This window comes from Thamnophis elegans, chromosome Z, assembly GCF_009769535.1.
Source record: "Thamnophis elegans isolate rThaEle1 chromosome Z, rThaEle1.pri, whole genome shotgun sequence".
NCBI classification, from domain to species: Eukaryota; Metazoa; Chordata; class Lepidosauria; order Squamata; family Colubridae; genus Thamnophis; species Thamnophis elegans.
The window spans coordinates 133,104,605-133,127,498 of NC_045558.1; the positions used below are offsets into that span (position 1 = coordinate 133,104,605).

Genomic DNA, 22,894 nt, shown 5'->3' on the forward strand with positions numbered 1-22,894 from the left:
GTTAAATGCAGCACTGCAGGCTACTTCAGCTGACTGTAGTTCTACAGTTCGGCTGTTCAAATCTCACCGGCTCAGGGTTGACTCAGCCTTCCATCCTTCCGAGGTGGGTAAAATGAGGACCCGGATTGTTGTTGGGGGCAATATGCTGACTGTAAACCGCTTAGAGAGGGCTGAAAGCCCTATGAAGCGGTATATAAGTCTAACTGCTATTGCTATTGCTATATTAGGAAACTAATAAAGCAATATAAACCGCAAAGATACAAGCAACAAGGTTATAGTCATAAGTAGGAGGAGATAAGTAATAGGAAGAATAAGAAGCATAATAGTAATGCAGTCTTAGTAAATAGTTTGACAGCGTTGTGGGAATTAATTGTTTAGCAGAGTGATGGCATTTGGGAAAAAACAATTCTTGTGTCTAGTTGTTTGGGTGTGCAGTGCTCTATAGTGTCGTTTGGAGGGTAGGAGTTGAAACAATTGATGTCCAGGATGTGAGGGGTCTGTAGATATTTTCACAGCCCTCTTTTTGACTCGTGCAGTATACAGGTCCTCATGGTAGCAATTTTTTCTGCAGTTCTAATTATCCCTTGAAGTCTGTGTCTTGTCCTGCTTGGTTGCAGAGCAAAACCAGATTCATTTGACATACATTTATACGTTCATTTATAAATGTATATTCCTTTATACATATATTATACATTCATAACATTTATTTGACGTACCTTTATACCTCTTGGATAATTTATCTGGTGTAAATGCCAGATGATATCGAAACACTATTTTGTATGTATATTGTTAAGTTTCCTCATTGCCCTGTGTTAGGTAAGCTCCCCGTTGGGAGAGCGAGTGTGTTCAGAGAAGCGTTGTGAGAGTTTGTGTTGGAGAACACACAAACCAGCATACAGGGACACTGCAGTTTAAATAGGCTTTACTTTCGTGGAAATAGAGGTATCAGAGTCCATCCAACAGTCCAAAGTCATACACGGATAAGACAGTCAGTCATCAACGTCTTTCAGTTAAGGGATAATCCAAATAACATAGTCCAGTATCATATAATCAGTTCAGAACTCAAAGTTTGCTAGCAGTTGCAAAACGTACAATAGCTCGCAGCACTTCCAGATCAGCCCAGCATCTAACGAAACAGAGAGAGAGAGCTAACAGTCGTTCTGGCTCCCTCTTATGGCCGATTGAGGAAAACCAACCAATCACATTTACAGTATGTTTTAAAGAAACAGGTACAACGTTGTTACATGATTCATATATTGCCAACCCAACCGTTAGAATGATATCTTAACACCTTGCCTATTCTGTTCCCTCAGGACAGCTATGGTGGTTCTACATTATTACCAACGGCCCAGCGAGGCCGACAGGGACCTCAACAACCTTCTACTGTCTGCCCAAACTATCTTAGGCAATGGCGCCCAAGCGGTCCAGAAGGAACTGTGCTTCAACGTTAACTGGACGGGTATGAGAATTGAATCAACTTTGATCTAAATCCATATTGCTCAACCTTGGCAGCTTGAAGATGTATGGCAGGGATGTCAAACTTGATTTCGTGGAGGGCTGCATAAGGGTTGTGTTTGATCTCGGGGAGAGGGGATGGACGTGGCCAGCTCGACGTCACTTGTTGAGATTCAGTTTTCGGCTACGATGGCCTCATCCAGCCATCTGCCAGTGAAAATGGAGCTCCTGGGAGCCACGCTTAGTGGGGCCCACCCGGGCTCCATTTTCAGCTGCAACAGCCTCCTGCAGCCCTCTGCCAGCAAAAACAGAGCCTGGGAAGGCTGTGTGCAACCTACCTGGGCTCCGTTTTTTGGCCGCAACAGCCTCATGCAGCCCACTGCCAGTGAAAACAGAGCCCAGGGAGGCTGTGTTCAGCCTGCCCAAGTTCCGTTTTCGGCTGCAACAGCTTCCTGCAGCCATCTGCCAGCGAAAATGTAGCTCCTGGGAGCCATGCTTAGTAGCGCTCCATTTTCCCTAGCAGAGGTCTGCAGGAGGCTGTTGCAGCTGAAAACAGAGCCCGGGCGTCCTGCCCGCAGCCTCTCTGGGCTCTGTTTTCACTGGCAGAGGTCTGCAGGAGGCTGTTGCAGCCGAAAACAGAGCCCAGGCGGCCTGCCCGCAGCCTCTCTGGGCTCTGTTTCACTGGCAGAGGGCTGCAGGAGGCTATTGCAGCCGAAAACAGAGTCCGGGCGGCCTGCCCGCAGCCTCACTGGGTTCCGTTTTCACTGGCAGAGGCTGCATGAAGCTGTTGCGGCTGAAAACAGAGCCCGGGTGGGTTGCAGGTGGCCTCCCCAGACTCTGTTTTTGCTGGCAGAGGGCTGCAGGAGGCCGTAGTTTTCTCTGCCAGAGGAACCGCTGGCCAGTCCTTCACTGTTCCAGGGTGGCTTTGCGGGCCACATCTAAGCACCGGATACGGCCCATGGGCCTTGAGTTTGACCCAGTGACGTGCGGTCAGCTTTAGGCCTGGTGAGGCACTTTTTTGACTTGTGGACTTCAACTCCCAGAATTCCACAGCCAGGCATGCTCAGTTCCGATTTAAAGCGACAGCATTTTTCCCCCTTGCAAAATAAGTTTCCCATTCTTTTTCTTCTCCCTCCCTCCCCCCTCCTTCCTCCCTCTCTCCCTCCCCCCCCTCTCTCAAACAGACACACGCACACAGAGAACTTCGATCCCTCTCTCATTCACTCACTCTCAAACACAAACACAGAAGTTGGATTGGATATATTTTCCAAAGGCTTCAAAGCAGCTCCTCTGCCATACCCCCCCTTCCCCTGCTGCCTTCCGATCAAACTTTTTGAATTCCTCCCCCCTCCCCACACACGCACCTTTCCAGCTGTTTCAGAGACGATTTCAACTCTGCTTCTCCCTGCCGTGCCCTGCCCTCCCCTCTTGAAAGGCCAGAGCTCTGTCAGACTGAGCTAGTTGCTCCCAGAGAATTCTAAAAAGCCTCTAAAAATGCCCTCTACAGGAGGCGAGAAAATACGTGCCTCATTTGCATAAGGAATTCTTTGCTTATTAACCCTTGCTTAATTCTTAAAAGGCGAAAAATTCCTTATGTAAAAGAGGCCCCTAGTTCTCTGGCCTCCTCCTAGTTAATACTGAGAGCAGACACCAAGCCACTGTGACTTGAAATCTGGTAGCAACTACCCTGGCTTTAATTATTTTAAAAAAATTATTTAAAATTCTTTCCTTTCCCTGAGGAAACTGGTGAGGCCCCGCCTCCCTTGCCTCTAGTGACTGCACATTCCTGTTGTTTGACAACCCTGATGTATGGACTTCAACTCCCAGAATTCCCAACCAGCATGGCTGACTAAGGAATTCTGGGAATTGAAGTCCACCCATCTCCAACCTGCCAAAGCGTAGATTCTGATGGATGGTATGGAATGAAGAACTGAGGGAAGCACGCTAACATGGTGGTTTTCTTCCTATTTAAGGGATAACAGTTTGGTTCAGAGCTTGTTCATCCCCCTCTTACCAAGATAATGGCTTGCTGGGTTGTAGCCCTGTTGAATTATGGCAGGGGTGTCAAACTCAATTTCATTGAGGGCCACATCAGGGCTGCGGTTGACCTTGGGGGGCTGTGTTTGTGTGGCCGACCAGGTGAGCGTGGCTGCCTGAATGGATGTGACCAACCAGATGAGTGTGGCCAACCGGGTGGGTGTGGCCAGCTTGACGCTACTTCCCCAAACTGCTGGAATGTTTCCCCTTCGCACTGGTAGACCAGGCCGAAGCCACGTTGGCCGTATCTGATCTGATCACATCAGGGGTTTGAGTTTCACACCCCTGGATTTTGGGAAAAGTGGCTACATTTTTCCCATCCCTGTGTTGTCACCAGGAAAGACTCTCCCAAGCGCCCGGGAGATGGAGATGTTGCAATGGGTTTTTGGCTGTCCGTTCGAAGAAGGCGATATCGCACCCACATCGTTCCTCAGTCCACGCCCGTCTGATCTGCTGGTAGAGATCGGTCCACGGTAAGTCTTCTGGCGAAGGCAAAGCCGCACGAAGGAAGGAAGGATATTATCGTATTTTTCGGATTATAAGATGCACCGGAGTATAAGACGTGCCATGATTTTGAAGAGGTAAATTTTTTAAAAAAGTTTTTGTACTCTGCAGGCCTCCCAAACCATCTGCACACACTCATTTTTTGCAAAAATAAGAGGGGCGGCGGCACAAAAAGCTTTGGGAGGCTCTTAAAGTGCTCCTGGGGGCTGGGAGGGACAAAAATGGACAAATATTTTGCTCGTTTTTGCCCTCCCCAACCTTCAGGAGCACTTTGCAAGCCTACCAAACCCTCTGCACGTCCATTTTTGCAAAGGGGGCAGGATTTCGGTAGGCCAAAAATGCTGTATTGAGTGTATAAGACCCACCCAATCTAATTTTCTGAAATTGTGGATTTGGGGTTTTCATGAGCTGTAAACCATAATCATCACAATTATGACAAATCACGGCTTGAACTATCTTGCTTTGCATGTAATTAGTCTATCTCATATATTAGTTTCAACGTTTAAGTTGCATTACTGAAATAAATGAACTTTTGCACGATACTCTAATTTTTCGAGTTTCACCTGTATGCTCGTCAGCTTGAGTGACTTGTAAAGTAATACAGCTGGAATAAAAATCTAATAAACGAATAAAATAAATCATTATAAATAGCGTGCCTAGAGTTGATCGGTTTGTTTTAAATCAGTTGTGACTGGGGAGAAGTACTGTGACTTCTAGGCTTTGTCATCTATGGTTGCTTCAGCGTTGTTGTTGTTCAATCGTTGTGTCCAACTCTTTGTGATCCCATGGCCCAGATCATGCCAGGCACCCTTGTTCTCCACTGCCTTCCAGAGTGTGACCAAATTCATGTTTATTGTGTCAATGACATATCTAACCATCTGTGAGCCACAGTGGCGCAGTGGTTAGAGTGCAGTACTGCAGGCTACTTCTCCTGACTGCCAGCTGCCTGCAATTTGGCAGTTCAAATCTCATCAGGCTGAAGGTTGACTCAGCCTTCCGTCCTTCCGAGGTGGGTAAAATGAAGACCCAGATTTTGGGGGGCAAGAGGCTGACTCTGTAAACTGCTTAGAAAAGGCTGTAAAAGCACTATAAAACGGTATATAAGTCTATGTGCTACTGCTATTTCATCCTCGGCCATCAGCGTCTTCTTTTTCCTTCCATCTTTCCCCAAAATCAGGGTCTTTTCCAATGAATCTTCTCTCTTCTGATTAGGTGGCCAAAAGTATCTGAGCTTTGGTATCTGTCCTTTCCAAAAACATTCAGGATGATGTCCTGTAGGATTAACTGATTTGATCTCCTTTCATTAGACGTTCTTAAAGGACATATGGCAAGAATGGATCCAAGCCTCAAATCTATTTGGATTTAATTTCAAAACTACTACCTCCTCCTCTTCTTCCTCTTCCTCCTCCTCCTCCTCCTCTTCTTCTTCTCCCTCCTCCTTCCTCCCCCTCCTCCTCCTCTTCTTCTTCTCCACCTCCTCTTCTTCCTCCCCTCCTCCTCTTCGTTGTCTTCTTCTTCTTCCTCTTCTTCTTCTCCTCCTCCTCCTCTTCCTCCTCCTCCTCCTCCTCCTCTTCTTCTTCTTCTTCTTCTTCTTCTCGTTCTCCTCTTCCTCTTCCTCTGCTGCTGCACTGATGGTGTTACCTAGTTGGGTAATGAAATGTCTGCAAGAAAACCAACAAGCTCAGAAAGCACCGAGAAGCACACAGTCTTCCCCCTCTTCTTCCTCCTCCTCCTCCTCCTCCTCCTCCTCCTCCTCCTCCTCCTCCTCCTCCTCCTCCTCCTCCTCCTCCTCCATCATTCTATTTATCTTCATCTTCTTCATGCTTGCAGGTTGAATTTTTCTACAGCCTATTCCACCAATGCTGTCTCCGTGTGCCTGGCCGCTGGGTTGGAAAACATTGACCGAGTTGAGTGTTCCCGACGCTACCTTTTCAAAGTAGGTGCATATTTTTCTGTTTTCTTCTTGTTTCCCCTCTGCTTCCCACACACACATCTAATTTTATGCAGAGGGAACTGTTCTGCACCCTCTCCTGCAGGGATGAAAATTCTTGAAGGATAGCTGAATAAATCTTTCATAGGATGCCTTGACATCCCAAATTTACGTACCATATTTTTTGGAGTATAAGACGCACTCTGTATAAGGTTTTGAAGAGGCAAATTTAAAAAAAAAAGTTTTTGCACTCTGCAAACCTCCCAAAAATGGCCCGTTCACGAAAACGGGCCTGTTATTTTTTTTTTTTTAAAAAAAGGGCATGAATAGCCCTTAGGAGGCTTGTAGAGTGCTCCTGGGGGAGGGGGGGAGGGGGGGCAAAAACAAGCAAAAAATGGTCCGTTTTTTGCTCATTTCTGCCCTTCCCAGCCCCCAAGAGCTCTCTGAAAGCCTCCTAAAAGCTGTGCATGACCATTTGGTGAAAGGGGCGGGGTTTCGGGAGGCCCCAAATGCTGTATTCAGTGTATAAGAGGCACCCAGATTTTCAGCCTCTTTTTTGAGGGGAAAAAGGTGCGTCTTATACTCCCCCCTAAAATACGGTAGCTAAGCAAGACAATCTTAACGATTAGAAGTTAGAAAGGGAAGAAAGGAAACGTCTTTTATAAAAGGTGATATGATTAAAAGCTAAAATAGGTGATAGAAATAAGAGAAGGGGAAATATCAACGTATACATTTTTATGTAATAAAATGAAAGCAATGATAAGAGAAAACGTGAAATAGCTGAACAATGATAGATTGCAACCTAAGACAAATGTGCATTATTTACTAGAAATATATAAGTTGATTGAATGTAATAATTACGAGTAACTTCATTAGTTTTCTTTGTGTCACAGTGCATGATGCCCAGATGTCACATTGTTCACGCATTAATTTTATACATTTACAAAAAATTTAAAAAAACTTGGAAACAGCAAGACACTTGTTAAGTGAATTTTGCTCCGTTTTACGACCTTTTTTGCCACAGTTGTTAAGTGAATCACTGCAGAGGTTAAGTGAGTCACACGGCTGGTAAGTGAACCTTGGCTTCCCCATTTGATTTTGCTTGTCGCCAAGGGGGAATCACGTGACCTGCAACCGTCCTAAAGCCATGCCAGTTGCTAAGCATCCAAATTTGATCGTGTGACCACAGGGATGCTGTAAATACTTTGTAAGTGTGAAAAATGCTCACAGTTAATTTTTTTTAATGCTGTTGTAATTGCAGACTGTCACTAAACAAAAGGTTGCAAGCCAAAGATACTGTTGTAGAAAAAACAGGACACGCAAGCCAGCTCTTCAGGGAAGGGATAGTTTATTTGCGCAGGTTCATAGCAAAGAATAATTGGCCTGAACAAAGAGTGAAAGTCAGGAAATGCCTTATATAGTTTATTGCTTTCAGCTAAAGCCATCTGTTAGTTTTGGAAACACCCCTCAAGATTTGCCCCTGAGTTACAGCAATATTATGTCTACAGGAAATAATAATACATAGTCAGCCAATGGTCAACTATAGCATACATTTGGGGAAGTAAATTGTGTCTTTCCAGACAGATTTCAGTCAATTTCAGGCTTCTGGGAGCGGCTGCGCCTCTCGCCTGACTGCCGGTGCCGGGAACGTGGGCGGGCTCCCCAACTGCTGCGGCGCTGGAACGATCTTAACCAATACATTTTTATGTTTGTTTATTAATCATATGCATAGAATTTCTCCTTATTTTCGGTTCAGTGTTTTAGTGTTCACTGTTTTTAGAATAGTGTAATTTTAATTTTGCTAACAATTTGAATGTAGGCCCCTCTTGATCTTGAGGCCCTAGGCTGAAGCCTAGTTAGCCTATAGGAAAATCCGGCCCTGTGCGCAGGTGTGCCACACCCATAGTACTATGCCTGTGACCCAGCGCCCCCCCCCCCCGCTTTTGGCACAGTGGAGCTAAGGTGGCCAATGGCTCGTGTGCCCATAGAGAGGGCTCTGCGTGCCATAGGTTCTCCATCACGGCTCTAAAAAGATGCAAATAACCAGCTGTCTATAAGGAATATAAATCCTTCCATTCCCTCACCATCCAGTCAGAGCTGAAGAAGCTTCTTAGATGAGAAGTGAAACATCTTCAAAGGAAAAAAAAGGAAGTCCAGTTGCTTCCTGAAAAAGCACCCTTGCCACAACCATGACCTGGATGATTGAAAATCTCCATAGACCCGTTACTATTTCAGAGGGTGCTCTTGAATCTTTGATATCCAAAATTTTCCTCATCTGGTACATAAAACCCCTCTTGATTTTAGAATCCAAAGTTTTGTTTTGTTTTTCAGTGTGACCAACTGCCTACCTCATCCCAGGAGACCCAACTAGTAGCTTCACTCTACGACCGGATGACGGAACAGACCTATCCCGAACCCATCAAGAGTTTTGCGGTAGCAACTCGCCCCGAAGCAGTGTTCCATGTTGATATTCTTGGTGAAGGAAGACCGGCTCTCGTGAAGGCCAACAACCAGCTTGGTATGAGCTGGGGAGGGTAAAGAGAATGGGGGAATATTTAACGAGGAAACAGCATGCTGAGTTTGTAGTAGCTTGTTGTCCAGTTTTGGTCTCCACGATGTAGAAAAGATGTGGAAACTCTAGAAAGAGTGCAGAGAAGAGCAACAAAGATGTTTAGGGGACTGGAGACTAAAACATATGAGGAACGGTTGCAGGAATTGGGTATGTCTAGTTTGATGAAAAGAAGGACCAGGGGAGACATGATAGCAGTGTTCCAATATCTCAGGGGCTGCCACAAAGAAGAGGGAGTCAAACTATTCTCCACGGCACCTGAGGGTAGAACAAGAAGCAATGGGTGGAAACGAATCAAGGAGAGAAGCAACATAGAAGTTAGGAGACATTTGTGGCTGGGGAATTTTGTGAGTTGAAGTCCACGAGTCTTAAAGTTGTCAAATCTGGAGACTCCTGCAAAAAGAATATCATCTTCATCATCCCTTCAAATGAAAAGCGATTCCTTCTCATATCCTCTTAACATTTGTTTATTCCTTTGTTTTAATGTAGGAAGGGATGGGGTAGAAATTAAGCCATACCGGTGTGTCACCCTCTGTGTTTCTCTGTTTTCCCAGGTCTGGCTTTTGATTCCTGGGACCTGGATTTCTATACTGCTCTCTTCCAAAAATTGGGCAGAAACCCCACCAGTGTAGAATGCTTTGACCTTGCTCAATCCAACAGGTATTGCTCTTATTACTTATTTGCCTTAGAGCTGTGGTGGCCATGGCCATATTTGCTGGCACGCCAGCCATTAGCCAGCTGATTTTCGGCCTTCCAGAGGACCAGGTCCTGCCAGCTCTATAGAAGAGGTTCCACAAATCTACAGTGCCGTTTAGAACCGATTCCAGCTCCCTCCCCCCGCCCGTCCGGACATCATCAAGATGAAGAGCGAGAGGAGGAATTCTGGGAGCTGAAGTCCACAAGTCTTAAAGCTGCCAAGTTTGAACACCCCTGGGTTTTTTTTCTAAAGTGTTAGGGGTGCAAGGGTCTTGTAACTTGACAGCTTTAAGACTTGCGTGCTTCAATGCCAGAGTTTCTGAGCCAACATTTTGGTTGCTAAGCAAGAGCTTTGTTAAGTGAGTTTCACCACATTTTACAAGTTGGCCACACACCCCCAGTCACATGGCTGCCAAGCCACTCCCACTAGGTCACATGGCTGGCAAGCCACCCTCCCAGTCACATGGCCAGCAAGTCACTCCCACAAAGCAGGCCGCACCTACAGAAGAGGTTCTAAAAAACTTTGAAACCCACCTCTGACCAGGCGAGGCCGTTTTCGCCCACCCCAGGCTTCAGGAAAGCCTCCAGAGGCTGGGAAGGGATAGCGCGGACACACACAATGCCATAAGGAAAAGGGTTGCCATCACTGCCTTAGAGTCTTCCAGTTGGAAACTTTGTACAAGTTGGACAGGAAAAAATGCATCAAGAAATCCATTTTGCAAGTCCTCGATTTACAACCGTTCATTTGGTGACCAAAGTTACAACAGCACTGGCAGATGTGACTTAGAATCAAAATTCACGCAAAGCATTGATACCGCTTTATAAAATCTTAATAAGACACCTTGAATACGGCATCCAGTGTTGGTCAACACATTACAAAAAAGATACTCTTTCTCTCTCTCTTTCTTTCTTTCTTTCTCTCTCTTTCTCTTATTTTCTTTCTTTCTCTTTCTTTGTCATTCGTTCTTTCTCTCTCTTTCTCTCTCTTTCTCTCTCTCTTTCTCTTATTTTCTTTCTTTCTCTTTCTTTCTCATTTGTTCTTTCTTTCTCTCTCTCTTTCTCTCTCTTTCTTTCTCTTTTTCTTTCTTTCTTTCTCTCTTTCTCTCGCCTGCCTTCCTTCCTTCCTTCCTTCCTTCCTTCCTTCCTTCTTCTACATGGTTTTTCTCTGCAGTGAACACAGCCGGCATTGGTTCTTCAGAGGGCGCCTCCTGGTGGACGGGAAAGAAAGGGAGGAATCGCTCTTCGAGTCCATCATGAAAACTCAAGAACGCAGCAACCCCAACAACGTCATCAAATTCTGCGACAACAGCAGGTGGGGGGTATTCCCCATTCTCTCTCTCTCTCTCTCTGCCTCTCCCCGACCCCTCCCCTGAAAAATGGAATTGCTAGTTTGGCAAGACAGACAGTCCTTGACTTATGACCATTCATTTAATGACCATTCGGAGTTACTGGAAAAAGTGACTTATCCCAGCATCCTTAGGGTTAACATTCGGGTGCTTGGCACCGGCAGGGATTTACAACGGCTGGGGTGTCCCCAGGAGTGATGTGCACCCCATTTGCAACCTTTTCTGGGGATTTCTAACCAGCAAAGCCAATGGGGAAAGCCAGATTCGCTTAATAGTAGTGTGATTCACTTAACGACTGCTGCAGAAAAACAGGTTGCAAAAATCAGGTGCAGTTCACTTGACTTTGCTTAGTGGCATTGCTTAGTGACAGATGTTCCCCTTCCCATTCGCGCTCATAAGTCAAGGATTTGTTATAGCTGTAGTGGCCCGCCAGCAGATTCGGACAGTGAGGAGGTTGGGGAACAACATGGGCCAGTCCTGGAGTCTGGGGAAGGCTATGATGAGGGCTCTGCGTCGGAGGCAGAGAGGGGGCCACAGCGGTATGCCAGTTATGTCAGAGTTTTGGAAACGTGACTAGTATTATGCGATAAACCCAGGTGCAATAACACAGCACACAGCCTTATGACAATTAACAGTAGTTTATCTACAAACTATATACCGGCAAACACATAGCAGGAGATAAATTCCCTTACCATTCACTACAGACACAAGGAGAGAACTGAATACACGCTGAGAAAAACACCCTCTTAATTGCCACCTCTATATAGACTCCTCTTAAAACAGTAAATGACTTGTGTGGACCCCACCAGAGTCTTGAAAAGGCGATACCATAGCTGCAATGAATCAGCCTCATTGCATCAGCCTTGCTGATTACAGCTTACAATCTATCATCAGCTGGCAGCTATTACCGTATTTTTCAGAGTATAAGATGCAGCAGAGTATAAGACAGTTTTGAAGAGTATAAGAGGTTTGGAAGAGGCAATTTTTTTTTAAAAAAGTTTTTACTCTGCAATCCTCCCCAAAATGGCCTGTTTTTTGCAAAAACGGGCCATTAAAAAAAAAAAAGAAAGGCATAAATAGCCCTTAGGAGGCTTGTAGAGTGTTCCAGGGTGGCACCAAAAACGAGCAAAAAAATGGCCCGTTTTTTGTCAAAAAAGGACATTAGAAAGCTTATAGAGTGCTCCTAAGGGCGAGGAGGGGGCAAAATTGAGCAAAAAATAGAACTTTTTTGCTCATTTTTGCCCTCCCTAGCCCCCAGGAGCTCCCTGAAAGCCTCCTACAAGCTATGCATGGCCATTTTGGTGAAGGGGGTGGGGTTTTGGGAGACAAAAAATGCTGTATTCAGTGTATAAGACACACCCAGATTTTCAGCCTTTTTTTTTTGAGGGAAAAAGGTGCGTATTATACTCTGAAAAATACGGTAAATACTCAGTACCTTGACAAGAAGTAGACATCAGTGAGGCAGATGAATAGCTTGAGCCTGTTCCCAGTGTGCGCATGTACAGAGTTGCCAGACAAGAAGGGAACAGCTGAAGAACAGGGGTCGACTTGGGAGTAAGGCCACAGGTGGGCGATGAATGGCCCTTCCCAGAGGAAATAAAAGAGGAGCGAAAAGGGAGTGGAGTTTGCAGGAGACAATTTGTTTGCTTAATTGGTTCGTGCCTCTCTGAGACTCCTGGCCAAATTTTGCAGATATCATCCTGGCAGCTCTCCAAGCCAGATAAGGTCTGTGACTGTAAATCTTCCCTTGAAAGACTTTGCTGGATGTGAATGAGCAGAATTCACTGAAAATTAATAAAAGGGTTTTTTTGTCGGGACAAGGAGTTTACTTCATGCTCTTGGGAAGCCTCTGTCAGAGCAATAGCAGCCACGGAGAAAGAGAAGTGGAATCCGTTCCACTCAGCTGGATTTTCTCAGATATTTTGGGAGACCACAGATCCCAGGATTCCCAATTGGCACAGCTGAAGAGCAAGGAATTCTGGGTACTGTAGTTCCAATGCACCAGGAGGAGATAGACTTCCATTTTTGATGAATTCCTAAAGCTTCTGTGTCGTCCCCCTTCCAGTGCCATCCAAGGCAGAGAAGTCCTCTCTCTCTGGCCCAGCGACCCATCGAAGGCCAGCCCCTTTGAGAAGCGGACTTCCACTCGGCATGTCATCTTCACCGCTGAAACCCACAACTTTCCCACAGGTGAGCTAATTAGCTGGTCTATCATTAGTTAGACATCAGGTTAACAAGTCCTCCTCAGCAACTTTCCTGCCAGCATGGAAACATGGAAATCACTCTCCTCCTCCTCCTCCTCCTCTCTCCCTCTTCTGCTCTCTCTTCCTACCTTCCTCTCTCTCCCCCTCCCTTTCTCTCTCTCCCTCCTTCTCTTCCTTTCCCTCTCTTCCTACCTTCCTCCCTCTCCCCCTCTTCCTTCCTCTCCCTCTCTTTTCCTCCTCCTCTCTCTTTCTCCCTTTCTCTCTCTCCCCCTCTCTTTCTCTCTCTCCCTGCTTCTCTTCCTTCCTCTCCCTCTCTTTTCCTCCTCCTCTCTCTCTTCCCTTTCTCTCTCCCCCTTCCCTTTCTCTCCCTCCTTCTCTTTCTCTTTCTCTCTCTCCCGCTCTCTCTCCCTTCCTCCCTTCCTCCCTCTCTCTTCCTCCTTCTCTTTCTTCCTCTCCCTCCCTCTCTCTTCCTCCTCCTCTCTCTCTTTCTCCCTCTTTGCCTCTTTTCCTTTCCCTCTCTCTCAGTTCTTCCCTTTCTCTACCCCCACTCTTTCTCCCTCTCTCTCCCCCTCCCTTTCTCTCTCTCCCCCTCTTCCCCCTCTCTCACTTCCTCCCTTTCTGTCTCTCTTCCCTCTCTCTTTCTCCCTTCCTCACCCTCTCTCTCCCTTCCTCCTTTTCTCTCCCTCTGCCCCACTCTCTTTCTCCTTTCTCCCTCTCTGTCTCTCTTCCTCCCTTTCTGTCTCTCTCCCTTTCTCCCTCCCCCACTTCTTCTTTCCTTTCTCTTTACCTCTCTGTCTCTCTTCCACCCTTTCTCTCCCTCTGCCCCCTCTCTCTTCCTCCCTTTCTCTCTCTCTCTCTTCCTCCCCCCACTCTGCCTTTGCCTCTCGCTCTCTGTCTCTCCAAATGGAGGTTTCAGGAATTAAATACAACATCATATGTATGTGTTTGTGTGTGTGTGTGTGTGTGTGTATATCTATATCTATCTATCCTATCTATTCTATCTATCTATCTATCTATCTATCTATCTATCTATCTATCTATCTATCTATCTATCTATGCCCCAATTATGGGAAGACGCTAACTGCTTCCATTATCTGTCTATCGGCTCGTCACAAGAGACCATCACGACAGAAACCCAATATATTTACTGTTGCCTTTTTACAGGTTCGAATCCCAGTAAGGGTATGGCTAGCTGATGAGAGCTAAATAGCTTGAAATAGATCTATACTAGTCTCCCTTTATTTATTTATCAGCACAAATACAACATATGTGTGTGTGTATGTGCATATATATGTTTGTGTGTGTATGTATGTATATATGTGTGTGTGTGTGTGTGTGTGTGTGTGTGTGTGTGTGTGTATGTATATAAACACCTAGGAAGAATTGGGTACATTTAGGTTAATCAAGAGAAGGACTAGGAGTGACGTGATAGCAGTCTTCCACTACAGTATCTAAGGGGCTGCCACAAAGAAGAGGGAGTCAAGCTGTTCTCCAAAGCACCAGAAATAAGAAACAATGGATGAAAACTAATCAAGGAGAGAAGCAACCTAAAATTAAGAAGAATTTTTCTGACAGTAAGAACAATTAGCTGGTGGAACAGCTTGCCTTCTGAGATTGTGGGGTTTTTTAAAGAAGAAATTGGACAACCATTTGTCTGAATTGGCATGGGTCTTCCTGCTCGAGGAGAGGGCTGGACTAGAAGGCCTCCCAGGTCCCTTCCGACTCTTTTTATTCACATTGTCACTGGTTATTATGCAGCTTAGCAGGGGCCTTCTTTGCTGATAACCATGGTTGGTTGGACAGAGAAACCAAGGGTGACTAGGAGGCAGAAAAATTTAAAGTAGGTTTTAAAAATTGCATTCCTGACTTTTGCTCTACTGCGGCAAGTGATCTGTAAATCATTTCCAAACTCAGTGCAAGCCACAGATACATGCCTGGGATGAGAGGGAGCGGAATCTGAAGCTGTATAAGCTCTTGTGTCTTACTACTAGAATACTATTACTCGAGGCAAGCGAGAGTTTTAAAAATGTATTTATTACTAAATACTTATATGCTGCCCATCACCTAGAGTTCATCTGCATTCGTAGATCGTGTTACGGCATGCAATAACTTGATTTAAGCTTTTGTAATCCTCCACTTACAACTGGTTACTTACGACTGGGGGGGGCGGGGGTGTCGTTCTTCGTATGTTTTAGCCTCCAATCCCCTAATCATCCCGGTTGCTCTCCTCTGCCCTTTTTCTAGAGCAGAGATGGCTAAACTTTTTGTCCTTGCGTGCCGAAATTGTGTGTGCCCTTACCCACAATGCAATGCACCCTGCCACACCTGAGCATTTGCATGCAACCCCCCCCCCACAAACACACATATGTGTTCTGACCCCCCCCTCATTCCACACCAAGGCACACTCCGAGCCAGAGATACATTACAGCATTTAATTAACAGATAAACAGGTCCTTGGCAGCAACCCAGCACAGACAAGCTTGGGCAGCAATAAACACAGATAAGGCTTGGCAGCAATCCAGCCTTGTTCTCCGACATTCGATTCTGTGTTGACTTCTGCAAAGAGGGGCGTGTGCACAAGTAGCTTTTTATAGTCTGGAGAGGAGCCTAATGACCACCAGCTGAGCGCAATTACCTCCTGTAATTGCGTAATTGTTCCTGGCGCCTAGTAGTTCTTCGATGGTGTGCATCCAGGAACAACTCACTACTGGCGTCCGGCTCACTCTCCCTTGTCTCCTCCCCACTGGTCCAAGGCTCAGGTGCCTCCTGGTGGCCAACCAGCCTCTCTGCGCCCTGCTCGGAGTCGGAACCCTGTCCAGGGTCCTCCACATCCTCCAGAGCCGACTCAGAGGGCCCCTCGCTGTCGGAGTCTGGTGACAGCTCCAACGGCACCTGCTGGGCCACAACATGTATGCATATGGAAAAAAAACTCCACGGTGTGGGGGGTGTTTTTGCCCTTCCCAGGCTCCGGAGGCTTTCCTTGAGGGAGGGTGAAAACAGCCTCCCCCTAGCTCTGGAGGCTGGAACCAGGCCTATTTCCAGACTTCCAGAACTTTCCAGAGAACCATTTTGTGCCCTCCCCAGGCTCCGGAGGCTTTCCTTGAGGGGAGGGAGAAAACGGCCTCCCCCTAGCTCTGGAGACTGGAACCAAGCCCATTTCCCGACTTCCAGAACTTCTGGGAGAACCATTTTTGCCCTTCCCAGGCTCCGGAGGCTTTCCTTGAGGGGAGGGCGAAAATGGCCTTCCCCTAGCTCTGGAGGCTGGAAACAGGCCCGTTTTCAGACTTCCAGAACTTTCCAGAGAACCATTTTTTGCCCTCCCCAGGCTCCGGAGACTTTCCTCAAGCCTTTGGGGGATGTGTGCAAAAATGGCTTCCCCGAGTTCCAGGGGCTCTCCGGCGGCCGGAACAGTACTCAGTGCTCCCGGCAGTCACCACTGAACGCAACCCTGATGCGGCTCTCAATGAAGTTGAGTTTGACACACCCCTGGCTTAGCTACTCAATCATTTGTTCAAGTAAAGTAGAGTTAATCAAGCGTTGTCTAATCGGTGCAATTTCTCGCCCCTTCTAGGAGTTGCCCCATTCAGCGGTGCCACCACTGGGACAGGCGGGAGAATCCGGGACGTGCAATGCACAGGTCGCGGGGCTCACGTAATTGCTGGAACTGCCGGATACAGCTTTGGCAATTTGCACATTCCAGGTTAGCGTTACAAAGGTGGTTCCCCCCCCCCCCCAAGGAAACAAACTTGCTTTGTTTTTTGTTGAAGACATTTCACTTCTCATATGAGAAGCTTCTTCTGTTCTGACTGAATGGCGGGAACAACCAGATGACTGCAGAGAATATTTAAAAAAAAAAAGATGCAAAGTGATTATTTGGATTAATGTTCAAATTAATCACAGATTAATTACTTATTATTTTGCATTCTTCTTTATAGGATACTCGTTACCTTGGGAAGACACATCTTTCATATACCCTGATAATTTTGCTCGACCTGTGGAAGTGGCCATCGGTGCCAGCGATGGAGCATCCGACTACGGCAACAAATTTGGGGAACCTGTGCTGGCAGGTGAGCTTGCTGGTGGTACTGTATGCTCTTGAGATCCAGCCGGCGGTGTGCTTGAAGTTGTGATTTGTTTTGTAAAAAGATGCTGACTGAAAGCATGGGAAGGGGCAGAGGAACTATAAAACAGGTTTTTATCAACTTTGTCAGCTTCAAGATATATGGACTTCAACTCCCAGAATTCCCCAGCCAGCATGACTGCCTGGGGAATTCTGGGAGTTGAAGTCCACATACCTTGAAGTCACCAAGGTTGAGCTGACTAGGGAATGACACATCTTGAAGCCACCAAGGTTAGGCTGATTAGGGAATTCTGGGAGTTGAAGTCCACATATCTTGAAGCCACCAAGGTTGGACTGATAGGGAATGACACATCTTGAGGCACCAAGCTTGGGTTGCTGGGAATTCTGGGAGTCAAAGTCCACACATCTTCAAGCCACCAAGCTTGAGCTGGCTGAGGATTTCTGGGAGTTGACGTCCACACATTTTCAAGCCACCAAGCTTGAGTTGGCAGAGGATTTCTGGGAGTTGAAGTCCACACATTTTCAAGCCACCAAGCTTGAGCTGGCTGAGGATTTCTGGGAGTTGAAGTCCAGGCATCTTCAAGCCACCAAGCTTGAGCTGGCTGAGGATTTCTGGGAGTCGAAGTCCAGGCATCTTCAAGCCACCAAGTTTGGGCTGGCTGAGGATTTCTGGGAGTCGAAGTCCAGGCATCTTCAAGCCACCAAGCTTGAACTGGCTGAGGATTTCTGGGAGTTGAAGTCCAGGTTGGACTGATAGGGAATGACACATCTTGAGGCACCAAGCTTGGGTTGCTGGGAATTCTGGGAGTCAAAGTCCACACATCTTCAAGCCACCAAGCTTGAACTGGCTGAGGATTTCTGGGAGTTGAAGTCCAGGCATCTTCAAGCCACCAACACTGAACTGGAGGAATATGCAAGATTACCTGGGGAAGGGCCATTGTTTAAATTCAACTGTCTTCCTTGGCCCAGGGTTCGCACGGTCTTTCGGGATGCGCTTGGGGGACGGCGAGCGGCACGAATGGATCAAGCCCATCATGTTCAGTGGAGGCATCGGAGCCATTGAAGACATACACGTCCGCAAGGAAACTCCCCTGCCCGGTAAGGATTCTTTGGGATGGTAGCGTCTTGTATCCCAAATCTAGAGGTAGTCCTCAACTTACGACAGTTCATTTCGTGACCGTTCAAACCGTCAAACTTTCACGGTTACAACGTTATCCCAGTGAGAACGGTACTGGAAAATAGTGACAATTATTTTTCACACACATGACCATTTCAGCATCTTCATGGTCATTTGATCAAAATTCAAACCCTTGGGAACGGATTCCTACTTATGACGGTTGGGGTGTCCCAGGGTCACGTGATCAATTTTTGTAAATTTCTGACCAGCAAAGTCAACAGGGTAGCTCGATTCACTTAACAGCGGTGTTACTAGCTTAACAGCTGCAGGAGTTCATTTAGCAATGGTGGCAAGGAATGGGGCAAAACCCACTTGACAGATGTCTCACTTAGCAATGTAAATGTTAGGGCTCAGTTGAACGCTACCTGTATTCCAGCCAACGGCAGCCAAAAACCGAATTCGCTCCCCGTGTCCGAAATTTCTTTTATTTATTTATTTATTTATTTATTTATTTATTTATTTATTTATTTATTTATTTATTTTATTTTATTTTATACACATAAGCACATCAACGGAACACATAAACACATTAACAAAAATAACCACATGACTTAAAAACAACATAGGAACAATAAGTTCCATCGTATATCATACAGCAGTTCTGAATCGGTTTCTTTGCAGTTAGTGTTTTCCTTTCTATACATTTCTATCTTGCGTTCATAATCTCGTTACTCATTATCCATTTTTATATACATTTCTTTATTTATTTATACTTAGCTACTTATGATCAAGTATTATTTACCTATATTGTGCTTTATATTTTTACTGTCATCTATTCTCTTACATGCAGTTATAGGTATACATTCACATAGTTATTCTTTTTCTTTGCCATTCTTATATTATTATTATTATTCCATTTAAAAGGGTATAAGGTATAATTTGGAATGTATTATTTACCATCCTTCACACCTGTTATGACACCACCTTATTTTCTCTTTCTTTTCTTTTCTCCCTCCCTTCCTTCTCTACTTCCTTCCTTCCTCCTCTCCTTCCCCTTCTTCCTTCCCTTACTTCTCCCCTACTCCTACCCTCTGTCTTCTCCTTCCTACCCTCTCTCCTTCTCTTTTTCTCTCTTCCTCCCTCCTCTCATTCTCTTTCTCTCCCTCCCACCCACCTCTCCTTACCTCTTTCTTCTTCCCCTACCTCTCCTCCACATCTCACCTTATTTTCTCTTTCTTTTCTTTTCTTTTCTCCCTCCATTCCTTCTCTACTTCCTTCCCTCCTCCTCTCCTTCCCCTTCTTCCTTCCCTTACTTCTCCCCTACTCCTACCCTCTGTCTTCTCCTTCCTACCCTCTCTCCTTCTCTTTTTCTCTCTTCCTCCCTCCGCTCCTTCTCTTTCTCTCCTTCCCACCCACCTCTCCTTACCTCTTACTTCCGTGTCCAAAATTTCACTTTGTGTTTGTTATCTCTCTCCCACCCAGGGATGGATGTGGTGAAGGTGGGAGGGCCCGTTTACCGAATTGGGGTCGGAGGAGGAGCTGCGTCTTCCATTCAGGTAAACTGAGGAACTTTTCTTCTTCTGTCTCTGCTCTGTGTGTGCTTCCCTGCTGTAATTTGCTGACTGCTGTTTGTTTGAGGGCTGACTAAAGAACGTATGTGTATCAGAGGTGGGTTCCTCCCTGTACGGTCCGGTACGCCAGAAGAGGTAGTGAAAATCTGGCGTACGGGATAGGACCGGATTCGTTGGAAGGTTTTTTTTTAAAAAAGTTTTTTCCCCCTGCCGGTTCAGGTAAGGTTAAAAAAGTTTTAAAAAGTAAGAGAGAGAGAGAGGGAGAGAGAGGGAGAGAGAGGGAGGGAGGGAGGGATGAAGGGAGAAAGAAAAAAGAAAAGAAGGAAACTCACTTTTCAGCCGGGAGATTCAGCAAAGGAGAAAAACAAATGCTGTTGCTTTAAATTGGAACTGAGCATGCCTGGCTGTGGAATTCTGGGAGTTGAAGTCCACAAGTCTTAAAGCTGCAGACTTTGGAGTCCTGCTTTAAATTGAAAAGCTGCTCGGAAGGAAGTTTTCAAAGTGTCATTCAGCAGTTATTTGCAGAGGTTGCTTCCCACAGAAGGAAGGGAGAAAGAAAGAAGGAAAGAAGGAAGGAAGGAAGGAAAGAAAGAAAGAAAGAAAGAAAGAAAGAAAGAAAAACAGGACAGCAATTTAGGGCTAGAAGGCTACCCAGAGGTCATCTCGTCCAACCCCCTGCTGCAGCAGGAAAACCTTACATTGTCTGGATTATTTTCGTGCCTCTAACAGAGAGGAAAATTGCCAGAAAGGAGAAGGAGTTTACTAGGACAAGGCTGCCATGCAGAGGAAGGCAGAGATAGTTCTTGACTTATGACTACAATTGAGCCCAGAATTTTGGTTGCTAAGCAACAGCGTTGTTAAGTGAGCTTCACCACATTTTACCCAATCCATGACATCTCCTGGCGGGTGACGTCAAGTTGGCCATGCCCACCCAGTCACATGCCCACCAAACCACGCCCACAGAATAGGTAGTAAAAAGTTTGAAACCCACCCCTGGTGTGTTATGTACATAATATAGGCTTTGTATGGAAAACCCCCACTATTTAAATACAAACCTCTGTTTACTGTATTTGCTCCTGCGTTTTCTCACATAGTCACACCGTGCGCACTGATAACTCTGACTGGATTTCATTTATTAAGTTTCATTTATTAAATTTATAGGCCGCCCAATCCCGGAGGACTCCGGGCGGCTTACAACGAAAGAAGAAAAAAGAAAAGCAAAATAAGTAAAAAAATAGTTTAAAATTCACAACACACAGACGTTCTAATCGGGGCTGGACCTTAACACTAAGGTCAACAGCCCCAGGCCTGCCGGAACAGCCAGGTTTTAACGGCTTTCCTGCAGGCCATGAGAGTGGGTAAGGTCCGGACCTCTGTGGGTAGTTGATTCCACAGGGTCGGAGCAGCCACAGAGAAGGCTCTCCTCCGGGGACCCGCCAGCCGACACTATCCAGCTGACGGTATCCGAAGGAGGCCCCTCCTTCGAGCTTTGAGGTGACAAGGGCCTGAGTGACTGTCTGAAGTGCCCCCCTGTCCAAGTAGGGCCGCAATTGGTGTACCAGGCGAACCTGGATAGTATAAATTTTTCCATTCCCCACCATCCAGTCGGAGCTGAAGAAGCTTCTTGGATAAAAAAAAAGAGAAAGCAAAGAAAAACCAGGTAGTTCAGTAGCCTCTTGAAAAAAGCACTTCATGGGAAAGTGAGGACTACCTGTACTCTTCCCATTGTGGCCTGGTCTCCCACCTGCCAACCTCTCCTCTGCCCATTTAGGTGCAAGGCGACAACGCCAGTGAGCTGGATTTTGGAGCCGTGCAACGCGGTGACGCCGAAATGGAACAGAAAATGAACCGAGTCCTTCGGGGTTGCATCGAAAGCGGAGAGAACAACCCCATCTGCAGTTTGCACGACCAGGGTGCTGGAGGCAACGGTGAGCATGGGAGGGAAGAGGATTTTGGGATGCTCCAGCCGTTGCGAACCATGGGCTCACTTAATGAATGTAGCACTTGCTTTACGACTGCCGCCAAAAATATCATTGTCTTAGGCTTGATTATGGTCATAACTTGAGGACTACTTGTAAGGACCAAACCGCAGATGTATTTACTTACTTACTTACTTATATAGAAATTTGTTTATTTAAAAAATTTTTTTATTGATTTATTTAGAAATGTATTGATTTAGAAAAAATAGAAATTTTGTTCAGAAGTGTATTTATTTAGAAATTGGTTTATTTAAAAATCTATTTATTGATTTACAAATTTATTGATTGATTGATTTACAAATTTATTTATTGATTGATTTACAAATTTATTTATTGATTGATTTACAAATTTATTGATTTGGAAATTTATTGATTTAGAAATGTATTGATTTAGAAAAATTAGAAATTTTGTTCAGAAGTGTATTTATTTAGAAATTGGTTTATTTAAAAATCTATTTATTGATTTACAAATTTATTTATTTATTGATTTACAAATTTATTTATTGATTGATTTACAAATTTATTTATTGATTGATTTACAAATTTATTTATTGATTTAGAAATTTATTGATTTGGAAATGTATTGATTTAGAAATGTATTGATTTAGAAATTTATTGATTTGCTCAGAAGTGTATTTATTTAGAAATTTGTTTATTTAAAAATCTATTTATTGGTTTACAATTTTATTTATTGATTGATTTACAAATTTATTTATTGATTGATTTACAAATTTATTTATTGATTTTAGAAATTTATTGATTTAGAAATTTATTGATTTAGAAATTTATTGATTTAGAAATTTATTGATTTAGAAATTTACTGATTAGAAATTTATTGATTTAAAATGTATTTATTTACACATTTGTTTATTTAAAAATCTATTTATTGATTTAGAAATGTATTTATTGATTTAGAAATTTATTTATTGATTTAGAAATTTATTTATTGATGTATTTAGAAACGTATTTATTTAGAAATTTATTTACGGTATTTATTTAGAAATTTATTGATTTAGAAATTTATTTACGGTATTTATTTAGAAATTTGTTGATTTAAAAATCTATTTATTTAGAAATCTATTTATTTGGAAATGTATTTGTTCAGAAATTTATTTACAGTATTTATTTAAAAATGTATTTATTTAGAATGTATTTGTTCAGAAATGTATCTATGTGTATTTAAAAATCTATTTATTTATTTATTTAGAAATTTATTTGCCGCCCATCTTCGGTCCAATGACTCTGGGTAGCTTATAACATAAAAAGCATTAGAATCATCAAAGTATAACAGTTATTAAACTAAGCAGCAGTGTTAATTAATGCAAACGGTAACAGTAGCTTTGTATGCTGCCTGTATCCCGTGGATGAGACTTTGCTTGTTCACGCGGCCCAGTTTCTGGCATGC

General features: G+C 44.6%; 1 protein-coding gene across 1 annotated transcript in view; it reads left to right on the forward strand.

The window, feature by feature from the left end:
• The first annotated feature begins 1,296 nt into the window (after positions 1-1,296).
• The window catches only part of PFAS (phosphoribosylformylglycinamidine synthase), a 48,807-nt gene continuing 27,209 nt past the window's right edge, over positions 1,297-22,894 (forward strand). The window contains exons 1-12 of the mRNA XM_032234553.1: positions 1,297-1,459; positions 3,830-3,965; positions 5,827-5,932; positions 8,258-8,444; positions 9,050-9,155; positions 10,363-10,503; positions 12,603-12,727; positions 16,313-16,441; positions 16,677-16,808; positions 17,792-17,920; positions 19,422-19,495; positions 21,282-21,438. Coding sequence (XP_032090444.1) covers positions 1,321-1,459; positions 3,830-3,965; positions 5,827-5,932; positions 8,258-8,444; positions 9,050-9,155; positions 10,363-10,503; positions 12,603-12,727; positions 16,313-16,441; positions 16,677-16,808; positions 17,792-17,920; positions 19,422-19,495; positions 21,282-21,438 — 1,561 coding nt within the window. The 5' untranslated portion in view covers positions 1,297-1,320. The remainder of the gene's footprint in view (positions 1,460-3,829; positions 3,966-5,826; positions 5,933-8,257; positions 8,445-9,049; positions 9,156-10,362; positions 10,504-12,602; positions 12,728-16,312; positions 16,442-16,676; positions 16,809-17,791; positions 17,921-19,421; positions 19,496-21,281; positions 21,439-22,894) is intronic.